The 16,481-nt window shown below is 44.1% G+C and overlaps 2 protein-coding genes across 4 annotated transcripts in view; one reads left to right on the forward strand and one right to left on the reverse strand.

Moving 5' to 3' along the window:
- The first annotated feature begins 2,510 nt into the window (after positions 1-2,510).
- On the forward strand, positions 2,511-13,850 carry zbtb11 (zinc finger and BTB domain containing 11). Its single transcript, XM_032571246.1, has 10 exons — positions 2,511-3,042; positions 4,550-4,788; positions 4,883-5,114; positions 5,662-6,593; positions 6,899-7,201; positions 8,569-8,992; positions 9,988-10,105; positions 10,207-10,365; positions 12,697-12,872; positions 13,050-13,850. Exons 1-10 carry the CDS (start codon positions 2,733-2,735, stop codon positions 13,586-13,588), a joined length of 3,432 nt encoding a protein of 1,143 aa, XP_032427137.1. The 5' UTR covers positions 2,511-2,732; the 3' UTR covers positions 13,589-13,850.
- A 63-nt stretch (positions 13,851-13,913) lies between these two features.
- Positions 13,914-16,481, reverse strand: part of tp63 (tumor protein p63) — a 39,715-nt gene continuing 37,147 nt past the window's right edge. The window contains exons 12-14 of one of the 3 annotated variants that reach the window (XM_032571247.1): positions 15,509-15,656; positions 15,138-15,231; positions 13,914-15,026 (exon numbers count right to left, since the gene is read on the reverse strand). In XM_032571247.1, the coding sequence (XP_032427138.1) occupies positions 14,730-15,026; positions 15,138-15,231; positions 15,509-15,656 (539 nt within the window). In that variant the 3' untranslated portion in view covers positions 13,914-14,729. The remainder of the gene's footprint in view (positions 15,027-15,137; positions 15,232-15,508; positions 15,657-16,481) is intronic. The other 2 variants (XM_032571248.1, XM_032571249.1) reach the window with 2 other exon arrangements.

Below are 16,481 nucleotides of genomic sequence, written 5' to 3' on the forward strand. Positions count from 1 at the left end.
ATCCTCTTTGTCGTTTCCGCCAGTAGTAACATCTGGTTGTTGATCGTGTGGCTTGTGTGATGCAAAAAAAGTGTTTCCAAAATTTGTTGTTCCAAAATAACATGCTTTAAGTTAAATAATCCTTAACAAACTTGAAGTATGTTTCTGATTAGTCTGGCCTCACGTGTGTTATAATTTTATATATTGAGTATGTTTATTTTTCACAAGGGATTCTCAATGAAAAGTATACAAATTTTAGATCTATGTTCACAATTCCAGCTTTTGTGGAAGGTCTTAAGCAATCTTAGTTTGTCTATGTCTTGGGCCGTCTCTGGTTAGCCTACACCAATCACAGGTGACTTTTTAAGCATTCCCCAGCCAATGAGAAAAGGGCAGCCTTAACCAATCACTAAAGCTGCATTTAATCTTGGCCAGCGGTGTCAAACTCCAGTCCTGGAGGGCCACTGCCCTGCAACATTTAGATGTGCCTCTGCTGCACCACACCTGAATAGAATAATTAGGTCATTAGCAGGACTCTGGAGAACTGAGGAGTTTCAAGGAGGAGGTAATTAAGCCATTTCATTCCAGTGTTTTGTACCTGTGGCACATCTAAAAACTACAGGACAGCGGCCCTCGAGGACTGGAGTTTGACACCTGTGATCTAGGCTAAAACAAACCTTTAAGTGTTGTGTCCACATCCAATGTACATGTTACATGTATGAGATATACATGTAACAAGTGCAGCTTTACATTCAAACAGTTCTACGATAATAAGCATTCCGTATTAAAACACAATGTGATTATTTGGGGATTATTTAAATCAAAATGAGATAAAAACAAAGGTTAACTGTCCTAATCTTCAATTATGTCTAATAACAAAGTCCAATCCAGGTGCAGATGACTTTAAAGTGACAGAAGGATGCAACAAAAGTTTGGAATGTCAGAAAATCCTCATCATTTTAAGAGATTCATCCAACATATGCTTTCGCTTGTTTAAATAACGCAATTTAACAAGTTGACTGAAATGATCAGAAGAGCGGTCTTTGGAGTGCTTGAAAACTGCTTCATATTTAGCACATGAATGTCCAACAAATTTGTTTTTCCTCTTCCCTTCAGAGCCAGTGTCTGTGTGAAGGCGCTGAAATGAGTGAGTGCTATCTGCTAAAGCCAGAGCATTCTGCAGCGCCTCCTTCAAGGTCAGGGGAAGAGGGATGAATGCGAATGCACAAAATACATTCAGGTTTATGGCTATAACATGGCAACTTGAACGATTTTCAACGCTTTATCCTGTTAAAGGGCAGAAACGAATTTTTATTGAAATCTAGATATTGGGGCGCGGTGAGGGGGAAGATCTTGGAAACATCTACAGCGTGAAAAGACTGCCACGTTTACTCTCTGCATAGACAGATGGTTTCACATCTCTTTATTGTAAAATCTCCACCCAAACCAGTCCAATTATTATGTGTGTGTATTCATTAGGTCTGCTAATAACTCAGCAAAGAGACTAGGCAAGCACTATATCACCATACTCACCTTTATCTGGCTGTAGCCTTGGTGATGAAGAGACTTGTTCCTTGTTCAGAGGGCAAGTAGTTTTGTCTCTTTGCCCCCTGAAACTCAAAAAACATTTGTTTTATTAACATTTGCATGACTTCATGCAAATGTTAATTAAACTTCTGTTTGTAAAATCATATCCCCAATAAATGTTTAAGTATTCAGCCTTTGTCGACAATGTTGATGACAGAAACTGAAAGATGATGAAACAAAACTCAAGTCTGAAGTCATCTGCTTTCACACTGAAAAACATCTTATTTGCATGTCCAGACAGTGAAGTGTCCCTCTTCCCCAAATGTTGTTCATGCTGTAAAAAAAAAGAAGAAATGATAAAGGCTGGCAAATACAGATGAAGTTGTATCAAATTTATGTTTTTATGTACTTTGACTGAATATGATTGTACTGAAAGGCAACCGGGTATGAAAAGCCTTTGTTCTATTAATGAAAAAAAGCATGCAAAATTAAAAAGGCTTTTTGCCTCTGAACCACCTTAGCTTGAAGCAAATGTGAAAACCATTAATGGGCTGCTTGTTTTCTTGGTCTAGCCACCCATCTATAGGTTGAGGTTGGTGGTGACGGCACTTAAGGATTACCCTAACGCACCATTCATGCAAAAATTTCCATGGAAAATAAATTACACACGTGTTGTTGTTGTGTTGTTAGATTATGGAAATTTTAAAATGTGAAACTCCTATTTAGTGAAAATATTTGAATATAGGACATGTCTATAATTTACTACTCTGTCCTACATTCATTCTATGACTGAAAAATATGTTTTTAATTATTTGGGGAATTTTTGTATCCAGAAGTTAAAAGTTTTATTTATTTATTTTTTCAAATTAAAGACGAAAATGTAAGTAATAAAGGTCACAACCGTCCGGATGTTTTCTCCTTGAGAGGACAGTTGGCGCCCTCTTGTGGTGGATAAGGTTAATCGCTTACTTCCGCTTCTGACTACGCAAAATCCGGCTGTGCAGCAGCCATTTTGTCTGTTCGGGCAAGTCTACCCTGGCTGTTGCGAACTGCAGTTCCACCTTAGCAAACAAATTAAAATGTTGCTGTTTTGGCGTGTTTGTTTCACCTAAACTATACTCTAGGTCTATAATAAAAATCATACTTCTCTGCCGAGGACTGAGGAGGCCTCTCTAATTCAAGAAAAGACCGCATTTCAGCGGGGAAACACGCGGATAAGCCGAGCCATGTCGTGTGAAGAAAGCTACTTGGCTATCCTACGCTATCTGACAGATGAACGGGAGCCTTATGCACCGGGGACCTCCGGTAATACCAAGAGAAAAATACGGAAAGCGGCGGCCTGCTACGTGGTGAGGAACGGGACTCTGTTTTACCAGCGACGGCAGAAAGGCCAGAATGATTTCACCGAGCTGGAGGTGGTGCTGCAGGACTGCCGGAGGAGGGAACTTATCAACCAGGCGCACATTATAGAGGGAGGGGAGCACCTCAACCAGCAGCTCACCTGGGAAATTATCTCTCAGAAGTACTGGTGGAGAGGTAAGACCCCGGGGCGAGCCGTCCCCAGCAAACCGTCTGTCTTTATACCGGTGGGCTAATTTAGTCCATTTAAACGTTGTCAGAAACAAACGGAAACCAGTTAGCAGCTGACCCAAACATTCAGCTGCTCTCTGCTGCCAACTAGCGGTGAACTGGCGAAAGGATCATTTCGCTGGATCAGAAATGTTTCCCAAGTATATTTTTAATTCCTCAGGGGCGTAGCCAAGGGGTGTCCGGGGTCACTAGGCTAGATTTTACACAACCAATCCTGAAGCTCTTTAAAGCTTCTTTCACAAAACATTTCCATCTTCCTCTGGGCATTCATAAATCCAAAGAGGATACAGCGATGACAACACACGTCCACACAACTCTTAAAATCTACCCATCTTTTCCGCACAATAATTTCAGACAAAGTCCATGTAGACATCTTGTTTGTAGCAGAACGAAGGCTTTTAAATTTAAAACGTAAATTTCATTCTGCTTTTGGTCCAAAATGTTTTCTGAGTCTTGTTTATGTTTGTTAATCCTGCTGCTGGCTGGATTAATCATCGGCACAACACTAGTGATGTTGTGTGGGTTCTGATCCACAAAGCTGGATGTGAGCATGTTGCAGCCAGTTTGACATGCGTTTTGCATTTCAAATGCGAGAAATAAATAGGACTGAAACTAATGATTATTTTTTGTAATCTTTCTGTTATTGTGACGATTAATTGGCTAAAAAAAAAAAAAAGGTCACATTCTGCTGACTTTTGTTATTTAATCCCGTTTTATACAATATTCGAAATACAGTAAGAGATGCAAATAAATAAATAACTAAATTCCTTTTTAAAATAAAAAAAGTAAAACATTTTATTGCCTAAAATGCAACTAAGTAGCTTTCTCAGTGAAAGCTTGATCATTTGTAGCAAAAGATGCGACAGCTAAAAAAAAAAAAAATCCTTCAAACATCAACATGTGAAATACTCAGCACTTCTGTATGACTGATCATCAATAAAGTCTAGGGTCTGATCTGTTGATTATTTTAATCAGTTGGTTTAACTGATTAATAAATGGATAGCAAAAGGTGCTTAGTAGATTTTTTTTATACATATAACTTGAGCAAGTTGAAGCTAAAATTGGGCCTCTTGAACATTTTCATCTTGCGTGCAAAATGTATTTATTTTTGCAAAGAGTTTGGCTTAATTACTGCTCTGAATATGTTCTCTTTTTTTTAGTCCAGTTAAAAAAAAGTCATTCATTGAATTACTAAATTAGTCGACGCTCATTTCAAATACTGAAACTAATATACTAATATTACATCAGGTCGAAGCTGTCCTCTAATCATGACCTACATGTGACTTTGTGTCACAAGAGTTACACAAACAATTAAGAGTGGATTCATTTAAGATTTTTCTTTTCTTTTTTTCTACTATTATACAGTGCAGAAATCTAAAATATTTTGTTAACGGACGCGTCAATATGTTCATGCGCGATATAAACATAATGGTGCCTTCTTCTTCTCCTCCAGGGATCCTGAAGAACGTGAAAGACCACATCAGAGAATGCGCGCAGTGTCAGAGCAAGCGCAGCGCGGACGACGGCTCTGGGCCGCGGCCGTTCTCAAGGCAAGGGAGGCGGAAGTTCGGGCCCCTGGAAGACGAGGACGACGACGAGGAGGAGGACGGAGAGGACATTTTCTTCTCGGCAGACCTGTCCTCCCAGAGACCCAAGTTAGCCAAGGGGACGACTAAACACGAAGTGGTTTACGTACGTGGCTGCGGCTGTGTGTGTCAGAAACGCGAGTCTGTGGCGCTTCCAGCCGCTTTTCAGCGGTTTGCTCTGCAATCGTTTTTGTTTTCAGGTGAACAGCAAAGGAGAGGTGAACCAGTTCCTGCCCAAACACAGCCAGACCATGCTGGACAAACTGAACCAGCAGCGCATCAGCAACCAGTTCTGTGACATCACGCTGCTGATCGAAGGGGAGGAGCACCGCGCCCACAAGGCCGTGCTGGCCGCCTGCAGCGAGTACTTCAACGAGCTCTTCTTCGAGAAGGGCGCCGTGACGACGCACGAGGCCGTGGTGGACCTCTCTGGTGAGCGCTCTGCTGCTCTCGCCCACGTTACACACACCCACACACACATACAATGAGAGAGTAGTAGTGGGGTGGGATTTCAGTGTTTTCCTGTTCTTTGTAGGAAAAGTATGTGATGAAACACATACTTTATCCCTTTTTCTGAATGTTGTTTCCATCCTTCATTTTTTCATGTCTTCCTGTCTTTCCTTTCTTTCTCCTTATTTCACATTTCCTTCCTTCCTTCCTTCATTCCTTCCTCCCTTCCTCCCTCCCTAATGTCCTTCCTGTTTTTCCTTCCATGCTGCTTTTTTCAAGTGTTTGTCGTTCCATTCTTCCTTTTTTCCACTTATTCTTCTTTCCTTCCTTTTTTTCTCACACATGTCCTTCCTTCATTCCTTCCTTTGTTGCCTCACCCACTTTAGAAACTTCCACCCTAAATTTATGGTTCATCCTTTTAACTCTGGTAAGTTTCTGTGGAAATGTCTGCAAAGCAATTAAACTCTCCCTCTCTCTCATTCTCACACTTTCTTTCTCTCTCTCTTTCACTCTATCTCTCTCTCTATAGGTTTTGCTAAGTCCAGCTTCCTCCCGCTGCTGGACTTTGCATACACTTCTGTGCTGACCTTTAACTTCTGCGTGATGGCCGACATCGCCAACCTCGCCCGGCACCTGCTGATGACGGAGGTGCTGCAGATATGCGAGTCGGTGCACAAGCAGGTGGAGGAGCAGAAGCTGACGGTGTACCAGAAAGGAGACGTGCACACGGTGGTGGCGGGTGCCCTGGTGACCGACGACGCCAAGGTGGAGCCGGACGCCTACATGGTGACCATAGAGGACGACGGCAGCACCGTGGTAACGCATGGCGCCTGCATCCAGCAGCCGGTGACGGTCCTGACCCACGCGGTGGCGGGAGACGGCGTAGAGGCCGGGCAGAGCGAGACCGTGGCGCTGATCGCTCACGGCGGGGAAGGGGAGCACGGCGACACCCTCACGCTCATATCGGGATGCGGCGAAGGACTGGAAGGCGAGACTATGACGGTGGTGACGCACAGCGGCCAGGCGGGGGCCAGCGAGTCGCTCGCCGTGGTGTCGGCCTGCCTGGCCATGGAGCAGCCGCAGGTGGTCGATGCCGGCGCCTTCGTCCTAGACGTGGACGCCGACAGACACGCCCCCTCAGAGGAAGTGGTGCTGGAGTCAGAGGCGGCCGCTCCAACCGAGGCTCAGAAAGAAGAGACGCTTCCCGTCCCTCAGAAACGCAAGCGGGGCCGTCCGCCCAAGGTGAAGCGGGAGGTGGAGGTGGAGGGGTGGATACCGCCGGAGGAGGATCCCGTAGAGGAAGAGCACGGCGACAAGCAGGAGGCGACCCCGGACGACCTCAGCGGCAGACGACTGCGGCAGCGCTACATGGCTGAGGGCGGCTACGCCCGGCTACACATGGGCCTGGAGGAGGAAGAGGAGGTCAAGAGTGTAACTCCGCCCCCTGCCACGCCCCCAAAGGTACAGCTGATGGTTTAGTCCAAGTTGTTTGACGGCTTGGGCGATATGGACTTAAAGCTTTATCTTAATATTTTGTGGTACCAATAAGTGATAATAAGAACTACTAATTATTTCTTTTTTAGCTCACTGTATGTCTGTAGCAACCAGCTACAGACGCTACAGACGTAGCTGGTTGCTACACACACAAAAACATCCCCATTAATAAAGTTCCTTGGGACGCCTGGCACATGAAAGAAAATTGTGATTATTTTCACAAAACTGCACCCAGTGACTGTTTTCCATTTTGAAAAAACGTCACATCACAGGTGGGTCCGAGGAAGAGAGGGAGACCACCAAAGAGGCCGGTGGAGCCTGAGTTTGAGGGCGAGCCGGAAGCCGTCATGGAGGAGAGCGCCGCGGAGAGCGTGACGGTCGGAGAGCTGCGACCTGACGAGGTGGCAGCGAAGGCGGTGGAGCCAGAGGCGGAGGCCAAGCAGCAAGACGGCGCGCCGCAGAACGCCGGGAGCGAAGAGCACACCTGCTCCGAGTGCGGCATGTCCTTCCAGAGGCGCTACTCTCTCATCATGCACACGCTGAAACACGAGAAGGCCCGCGCTTACAAGTGCAGCGTGAGTGTTGATGAGAACAGATCCATCTCAGTAGATCAGAGATTGTTGATCGCAAACAGAGGGACTTATTTCTGTTTATTTTAGATGATTATGTCTTTCAGATAATAAGTCTAAATGAACAGAGCCCAGGTTGCTCTGTTTGTTTGCGTTGTTGGTCCTGCTGTCCCTCAATAAATCAAAGAGTCAGTAGACAGTCAGCCAAGTACAGGGATTTGGGCTGAAACCATTAATAGGATTAACTGTGATGAATCGGTTATGGAGATAATTGGAGTTTGTAGACTCAAAAAGTCAATTTGCTTAAAAACACAACACACTGTTTCTTTTTTGTACAAAATGGTACAAAAAATAAGGTACAATTTGTATTAAAGATAAAAAAAAACCTTTTCTTCGTCTGTAAACATGTTCTATTCCAAACTCCTTATTTTGTAGCTGCAGATTCATTCTTGCTACAAATTAGGGCTGTTGTAAAAGAATATTTTAGTAATCGAGTACGCTATAGATTATTTTTACAGTTAATTGAGTAATCAGATCTCTCTCTCTCTCTCTCTTCCTACCGTTCGCTCTGAAACGACAGAGAAGCTGTCACACTCCAAGCATCGCGGCAGACAATTTAACGATGCTTATTTGCATCGTTAAATGCAACATTTCATGTCATGCTGCTAGCACTTAGCAACAACTCATAGACGGAAGTGAGAGCGCTGCCCGCCACAATTAACGACCCGGCCGGAACACGGTGCGCTATGTCATAAAACATAGTTTAATGAAGCTTCGAGGTACATGTTCCTCCAGGAATTTTCATAATCGCGGGACTCGAATCATTGGAGGAATCGTTTCAGCCCTACTACAAATTGTCAAATGCAATAGCATTAGCGACTGCTTTAGGCAGTAAAATGAATTGGATTATTTATTTGTACCTTTACGCATTTTTATTAAGTGTTTAAATGAAAAATCTGCAGATATTTTTTATCCTATTAATCAATTAATTGTCAGAATAATCGATTACTGTGGTTTAAAGATTATTAAAGTATGGATTTGTATTATTACAAATTTTTTCTTTATGGGTGATTTTTGTATATTTGCATTTTTTTCCATCTAAATTTTATCAGAGTTTTAGTAAAATAATCATCAAAGCAGAACCTGGTCCTCCCGGCTTACTTCACAATCCTTGTCCCAATTTCTGTTTTCCTTTCACTTAACTTTCCGACAACATATTTGGATACAGAGGTCTGAAAAAAAAAATCTGCATTTTTATTTATTGTGCTTCTCAATACAGCTTTTTTTTTAATTTAATTTTTTTTTTACATTTTCTTGCATTTCTATAAGATCTTGTGGTTTTTGTTTGTTTTGTTTTTTTTGTCGTTCTCCAGCTCTGCAGTAAGGAGTTCCAGTACGCCGCCTCGCTCCAGGCTCACCTGGCCCGACACAAGCAGCAGAGAAGCCAGCGGGCGTCGTCCGTCCCCAAGGCCCTGGCGGAGCTGGGCCCCGCGGAGCGAGCAGAGAGCGAGCTGGACGACAAGGCGGCGGTGGCGGCGGCGTACACCCGCCGGGAGTTTGTGTGCGACATCTGCGGGAAGACGCTGCCGAAGCTGTACTCGCTGCGGATCCACATGCTGACCCACACGGGCGTGCGGCCGCACACCTGCAAGGTGTGTGGCAAGACGTTCGCCCACAAGCACAGCCTGAAGATGCACCGCGTGCTGCACGACGTCACCAAGCAGTTCCAGTGCGAGTACTGCAAGAAGACGTTCGTCAGCAAGAGGAGCATGGAGGAGCACACCAGCCTGCATACAGGTCACACACGCCCACACACACCCACGCACACACACACACACACAGTGTGGTTGTTAAAAAACTCTCTCCTCTGGGTGGGTTTAATCTGTGCTGGTCGCTCACACCTCACCACTGGATTGGTTTGAGTCATCAGTGTCACCCAAGGAACACTGCGGTGTATTTAGGAAGTATTACCCACAACCCGGATCAGATCACCATCATTTCTACATTCCTCACTAAACTAAACTAAAAGAAACAAATTGAGCCTCAACGTCTTCCTCTGGTTTATTTCTCTTCTTTTGAAACTACTTTAAGAAAATCGTCTGAAAATGGCACCAACAGAGAGCTGTTACCCGACATTAAACTGTCGTGCCGTATCTGAAACATCACACATGAAGACCTAAACTGCATTAATTAAAGGGGCGGCGTTATGTAGAATCAACTTTTTTTGAGCTTTACGTCATGTTATGTAGTCATTCCCTCATCATAAACAAAGTGTTGGAGTGTTGCTTTGATTCTTTCATGCATCTTTGAGAAATCCTTTAATCTCAGTTCAGTTGTGTAAAACACCTGGATGGGCAGGTGTTTTACACCCCAAGTTTCCGACATTCCACAGCTCCAGCCTCACTCAGCTCCTTCAGACTAGCTAGCAGCAATTAGCAAACACCTGGTGGAAGTGTTTGCTGTCTGCTGAGCTCATAGGAGCTGAATGTTTTTACCGCAATAATTATTGAAACAATTTACCATCAGGTTTCCACAAGCCTGAACTAATGATGCTTTCAGCTTAACCTTTTCTCTTCCTCTACTTCACTTGGCTTGGTTTTTCAAAATAAAGTACATTTTAACATATATTTAAAACCCTATAGGTTCACTCCGAAGGTGCTGTGCCTCTTTTATTTCACCGTGTCGGTGCGTCGCCATCACAGAGGAAACCATGAAAAGCTCAGCTCAAATTTCCCATTTTTAAAGTCCTCTCCTCCCCTCCCCTCCCCTCCCCCTCCAAATTAAATCCACAGGTGAGTCAAAGTACCTGTGCAACACCTGCGGCGCCACCTTCCACCGAGCCTCGGCTCTGAGCAAGCACTTGAAGAAGCACCAGCCCAGACCAGAAGTGCGTCCGTTCTCTTGTTCTCAGTGAGTGACCCGGCTGCCGTTGGCCCCTGTGACCCAAACACAGACGAGACAAAAACCATCCACTGACTCCCTCTCACTCTCCCCCCTCCCTCCGCCCGCAGCTGTGAGAAGAGTTTCTACGAAGCAAAGGATCTCCAGCAGCACATGAACAAGCACATGGGCCTGAAACCCTTCCAGTGCCAGGTGTGTGGGAAGTGCTACAGCTGGAAGAAGGACTGGTACTCGCACGTCAAGTCCCACAGCGTGTCGGAGCCCTTCAAGTGAGGAAACACGCACCTATTCCTCCTGATGGCCACACTGCCTGGCAGGAGCATTTTGAATGTTCTATTTAACAGAATTGACAAAATAGAAGGAAAATGATGCAAAACCCTTCACAAAAAGTTTAGCTTAGCCTCCTTTACTTTCATAGCTGTGAAATAACCCAAAAGCCGCCTCACTCCTTGCTCAGTCTTCACAGAGTTAAAGACATTTCTACTAGGCGTTTAAGGAAATCTGTGATTTATTGGCACCGATCGGTAAGTTTGGGATACGCCGATCTTATCTACCTCAGTAAAGGCGTAAAAGTCAAGTCAGTCGTCTCCTGCTGTGCAGTGAGAGGCTTGACTCTTAGCTCCGCCCACCAGGTCATGTCTGAGCGTTTGCAGTTAACAAGAGTCGCCCCACTGTTGCCAACTCAGCGGCTTTTCAGTTGAATTGGTTACCGGCCAGAAAACTGCAGTCAGTTCACCGCTGGTTCAGTTTACAGTAGCAGAAATCTGCCTGAAATCCTTCGAAATGTTTAGATTTCACTTTGGCATTTGGAAAGTGTTTGATATTCAAAATGCGTAGTTTTGTAGTTAAGAGCAATCTAACGCTTGAAAGAGTTATTAACAGTTAAAGCAGATAGTTTCAGAGACAAACGTTACAACAAATACCCTTCTACCCTAACTTTAAAAAAATGTTCTTGCCAAGTCTTCCTGGCATTTGGCGAATTTAAATAATTTTGATACTTCTAATTGACCTAAAAAATAAGAGACGTGTGAGAATTTAACTCCAGACGCGAGAAGAAAAATGTCATGAATATTTAACTCTGAGCTAATAGTATTAATATTGATAATTGAAATAAAGGTTATTTTATATTTTAAATATTAGTTATTGAAATTTGGGATTTATTTTGTTAAATAGATGTATTTCAGGTTTGCGAGAGAGAATGTAAAAAACCACCATTAGACACTATTAATAAACATTAATATCGTAGTGAATTGATCTTTAGTTCATTTATTTTTATCTCCTAACTTCAAATACCTCTTAGAGCCACCAGAGGGAGCCATTTCTAACTCCTGACAGGCAGCGCAGTGAAAAACTGCATTTTGGCTCATTTCAGCCCAAAAAATAATTTCCTTCAATGTATAAAAACACTGATGTTGCCGTTTTACTCTTGTAATTGTTTATTTGTTTATGTTATTTTTAGGATAATCTAATCTGCGGTCAGTAGGAGGTTTTATCACGATGGGATCTAATTCTCTCTAGATGCCGTTTTCAGGCAAAGCGTTCGACTTGTTTCTCTGATTTCAGGGTTAAACAAAGTGATTCGGTTCGATTTGGTGCAACAAGGAAAAGCAAAGCGGCTGAGCGAACAGCTCTCACCTCACTGGTGTGTTTTTATTGAGCCCGACTTGCAGCTTCCTGAAACAACGAGGCTGAGGGCAACAGTGGGGAAAAACCCCGTCATTAACTGAGCAATAAGATACTGAAGGTTACCTTTGAAATATGTTTCTCTTCTAACATAAATGACAGGAAGAGTTGAAAACTATTAACTCATTATTTTCATCATCTTTAAATGTTTTATTGTGCAGGAGCCGTGCGCTACACGCATCACTTGCCAACAAGCAGCTGATTGCTGATTGCATGGCATCAATGGAATCACTTCATCTTGGCGTTATCTGCTGTTAAAACAGAAATGATTTTGTTTGTTTTCCAAGTCTGGAAAATTGGGAGCCAATGAAAAGAAATGTACAAGGATGAAAACTTTGTTAGGGGGATATGGCTGAAAGAATAAAGTATCAGATTCTTTTTTTTTTTTTTTTAAATCAAATCCAAATTATACAACAATGTTTTAGGGGCATTGTAGATATATATATATATATATATATATATATATATACAGTATATATACAGAAAATTTCTGTATAAAAATTTTATGTTTAAAAATTTCCAACTTTTTAAACTCAGAAATTTCCAAGATTTTCTTTAGAAGATTTCTGAGATTTAAACCTGCTTTGCTTGCTGACATCACTCTGAACTATGGAAAATTGACCAAAAATGAAGTTTTCAGAAACATTAATCAATTGAATCAATTTCTCGCCTAGCCAAGTACGCTGAAACGTTGTTTTAGTCTCAAACGTTTAGTTCATACTCCCAGCCTGTTCCACTCTCACACCAACACATAGTGTCTCCACCTTTAGAACGGTCCAGTCAAAGTCCAGACCTAACCTCAGCAGTAATGTGGGGGCGCTCTCTGTCCGAGCCGACCAAGCACAGAGGCCGTGTTCTGAGAAGTATGCAGGTCTCTGCTGATTGGCCGGCTGCAGTGAGCGTGTCCGTGTCCTCAGGTGTAACGTGTGCGGGAAGGAGTTCTTCGAGAAGGCCCTGTTCAGGAGACACGTGAAGAAAGCCACGCACGGCAAGAAGGGCCGGGTCAAGCAGAACCTGGAGCGGGAGTGTCAGCAGTGTGGCAGGAAGTTCACTCAGCTCAGAGAGTACCGGCGCCACATCAACAACCACCAGGGTGAGCCGGCACAAACATGTTTCAGAGGACTTTTGGTCTGGTTTCTTTAGGAGCTTATTTCAAGATATTTGCAGTCCAAACTGGATCTTAATTATTTAGTAACATTTTCTGTTTTTGCAGTGGGACGAAGAACATGTTAAGTGTTCTATATTCTTACTCTTTGTTTAATTTTTCTAGGAGTGAAGCCGTTTGAATGTCTGACCTGCGGCGTGGCCTGGGCCGACGCCCGCTCTCTCAAACGCCACGTCCGGACTCACACGGGCGAGCGGCCGTACGTGTGCCCGATGTGCCAGGAGGCGCACATCGACGCGCGCACGCTGCGCAAGCACATGGCCAAGTACCACGTGGACAGCCTTCCGGGGAAGATCATGCTGGAGAAGGACACCCTGCAGTTCCACAACCAGGGCACCCAGGTGGAGCACGCCGTCAGCATCCTGGCCTCCGACCTGCCGCCCGAGCTCAGGCCCGCCCACCCGACCGCCGCCGAGGAGCTGGAGACGGTGCTGATCACCGAGGAGACGGTGGAGGCCGTGGAGGCGGTGCAGGCCGCGCAGGCCGCCAACGAAGGCTCGATGGCGACGCTGTCGGATCAGGGCATCATGCAGGTGGTGAACTACGTCCTGGCCCAGCAGGCCATGTCCGGGGTCAAGGAGGAGGCGTCGGAGGAGATTCACACCATGGAGGTGGAGGTGGCTCACGTAGCGGAGGTGGAGTAACGCTTCACCGAGCCAGGGTTCTGGACTCGACTACAAACTTGAGCAGGTGTTTGTTCAGTTTGTGTGACGTGTAAAAAAACCAATGAGATTCTGTTTAAAACAGAGATGCCTATTTTTCTGTGACTGTACATTAATGTAAAGTAATCTGTGTGTGCGACTTTGTGTGTTTTCTGTAAATGGCCTAACTCAAGCAAAACATGGTCAGACAGCATAACCTGTATGAATCAGATTCTCAGGATAAATAAAAGTAGAAAAAAAAGTTTTTTTGTTTCTTTTTTAAATCCGAACCTTCAGCTGTGAAAGTTTAAAGTCAGGGTGCCTACAATGACAAGATATTATGAACTTTATTTTGAACTTATAACAAAATACCCTTGATATATTTACAAAACATACAAAAAGCAAAGCATTTAATTCGTGGTTTCACTACTTTGACTTGAACTAATGCTCACACCTGAGCAGCTTGAACGGCTGCGCAGGGTTACAACACTTGGCTCCTTTGTAAAGACTTTATATACAGAATTATATACAAACATTTGGATTGCTGGCACCTTATTTAATGAAAGAATACCAAAACATGTCTGTGGTAAAACAAATACTTGTGTTTGGCTTAAACAACTAAAATACATCAGTCATGTTAAAAACAAAAACACTGGGTCAAGAGCATTAGGCCTATATATGGCTACATCAAATGAATGACCATCTCAAAGAAACGTACTTCAAAAGCTGACTGAATAAGGTGGCGTAAAAACTACAGCTACAGTAGAAAACAAGCTGCTGCTCCTGTCAATTAATACTTCTTACAGAAGAAATGAAATGTTGACAATCCATTCCGCCTCCACAAATAAAAAAAACAAAACAAAACAAAACCACTAATTTACAGAACCAGAAGCAAAAACCCAGACAAGTCAGCAACATTGAAATACTCAGCATTTCTTAAGTGCTCTCAAGAAATTACACAATACAGCTGTGCTTATCACCAGTAATAAAAAAAAAAGACAAAATACAAAATGAACATAAGTGCATTTCTGCAAAGAGATTTGTGGCCCTTTTTTTAAACGAAATGTTCCATTTTTTTTGGCGTGAAATGATGAGCAATGAGGCTCTGGGAATCGAGAGAGAGAGAGAGAGAGCGCAGCGGCTCCTATTCCCCCTCCTCCTTGATGCGCTGCTGCTTGTTGCGGCGGGAATCCAGGTCAAAGGAGAAGTCGGACCACTCGTCGCGAGGCGGGAAGGAGATAGTCTGGCGCAGGGTGAAACGTACGGCGTCTATGACGCGCTCGCCCCGCGCCTCGGAGGAGCCCACGCTGACGGTGGAGGCGCCGCTGGTGGTGCGCACTATGTGCGGCGGAGGGGAAAAGTCCATGGCCTGTCGGTGCTCCATGATGCCCTTCCAGATGATGTGCTGGAACTCGGCGGGGATCTTCAGCCTGGACAGGTCCTAATGGTCATTACACAGGGGGGAGGGGGGGAGGGGTTAGTATGCGCAGGCCGAGCCCCTCTCTTCTCTCTAACCCATCATATGACTCGTGTTGGATAGGCAAGGGCTCACCTCCAAGTTATAGTTCTCAATCTGGTACATGTTGGTTAGGCCTTGTGCTGTGAAGTAATCCAAGCAGCCTGCACAGCCCAGCCGTAGGAGGAAGCTGCAGGGGGACAAGCAGGAGACTGTTGGTCCGTTCTCATCACACCACCAGTGAAAACATTCAGCTGCAGCTTCCAGGTTAACGTTTTAACTCGCAGTGTGAGGTCAAAGCGTTTTGGGTTTTATTTGTCTTTTAAACCATTCTAAAGTGATGCTGTCAGCTAAAGAGAAAATTCTGATTACTCAATTTAACAGGTACAGCGTTCCTGCAATGGTAAAAGGCAAGCAAAAACCAAAGAAGCGGCATGGATGTGTGGCGACAAGCGTTGCTTAGATACCTGGAGATGCTGCTGTCCATGGGGTATGGAGGAGGGGGGGTACAGTGGGAGGAGGGCACCAGGGGCAGCTGTTGCTGCAGGGCGTGTGTGGGGCTCAGTGAGCTCATGTCAGCACTCATGGGGATGTGGGAGCCCATAATGGGGGTCACTGCAGAAACAAAGGGAGCTAACGTGAGCCTTCATCTCACTGCTCTGGGTGGAAAGGTCAGCGGAAACAGGGGGGTGTGGGGGGACACTGGGGGGGGACACTACTTCGCCAATGGCTTTTAGCCAATCAGTGAACACACCATACATATAACACCATCGTCACTACTTCCAACACTCTTTAGTGTGGAAGTAGTTCCTGAGAATCCCGAGTCTCTAAAGACATTTTGACATATGAAGCTCGTTTCTATGGCAATATTACAGAGCAGGAATCTAAAAGTGTTGAATTTATGCATCTGAAATTTAGGTGTCTTATATTCATAAAAAAAAAAAAGTTCTTTAAATACATCACAGGACTTCAGGATTATTAATGTACATAGTCTTCTTTTGTGACTCAGAGCAGTAACTAATATATGCTAATATATCCCAGCTAGCTTTATTATGTCCATCATGGGTTAATTGTAAATTTATCGCCAGTCGGCCCAATTGTTCATCTTAGCCATTGGTTCACTTCTGTTCCAAACTAAAACCATTTATTTATTTATTTGCTATTTTCATTTTCGTCTCTGTCAGAGTCAAGTTAATAAGGATCTACTCTATCAGAATACAGACAGTAATGCTAATAGTACTAATCGCTCTAATGCCTTAAAGAAGATGCTAATCACAGTTTAGCTTTGTTTTGTAACAAACTCACACAGTGTGACATCACCTCTTTGTTTTAAAGACCCCTGCATAGTTACAATAACTAAATATTAAGTTCATTAACTAGTTGGGTTTTGTTTGGAGGACCAGGTTTCTTGTAGTTTCTTTCAGGTTTGTAGTCTTTTGT

The sequence above is a fragment of the Xiphophorus hellerii genome, chromosome 9 (genome assembly GCF_003331165.1).
Source record: "Xiphophorus hellerii strain 12219 chromosome 9, Xiphophorus_hellerii-4.1, whole genome shotgun sequence".
NCBI lineage: Eukaryota > Metazoa > Chordata > Actinopteri > Cyprinodontiformes > Poeciliidae > Xiphophorus > Xiphophorus hellerii.

Coding starts and splice junctions, on each gene's coding strand:
- zbtb11 (XM_032571246.1), top strand. CDS start 2,733: ATGTCGTGTGAAGAAAGCTACTTGGCTATCCTACGCTATCTGACAGAT. Junction 7,202..8,568: donor CCCGCGCTTACAAGTGCAGC/GTGAGTGTTGAT, acceptor GTCGTTCTCCAG/CTCTGCAGTAAGGAGTTCCA. Junction 12,873..13,049: donor CCACATCAACAACCACCAGG/GTGAGCCGGCAC, acceptor TAATTTTTCTAG/GAGTGAAGCCGTTTGAATGT.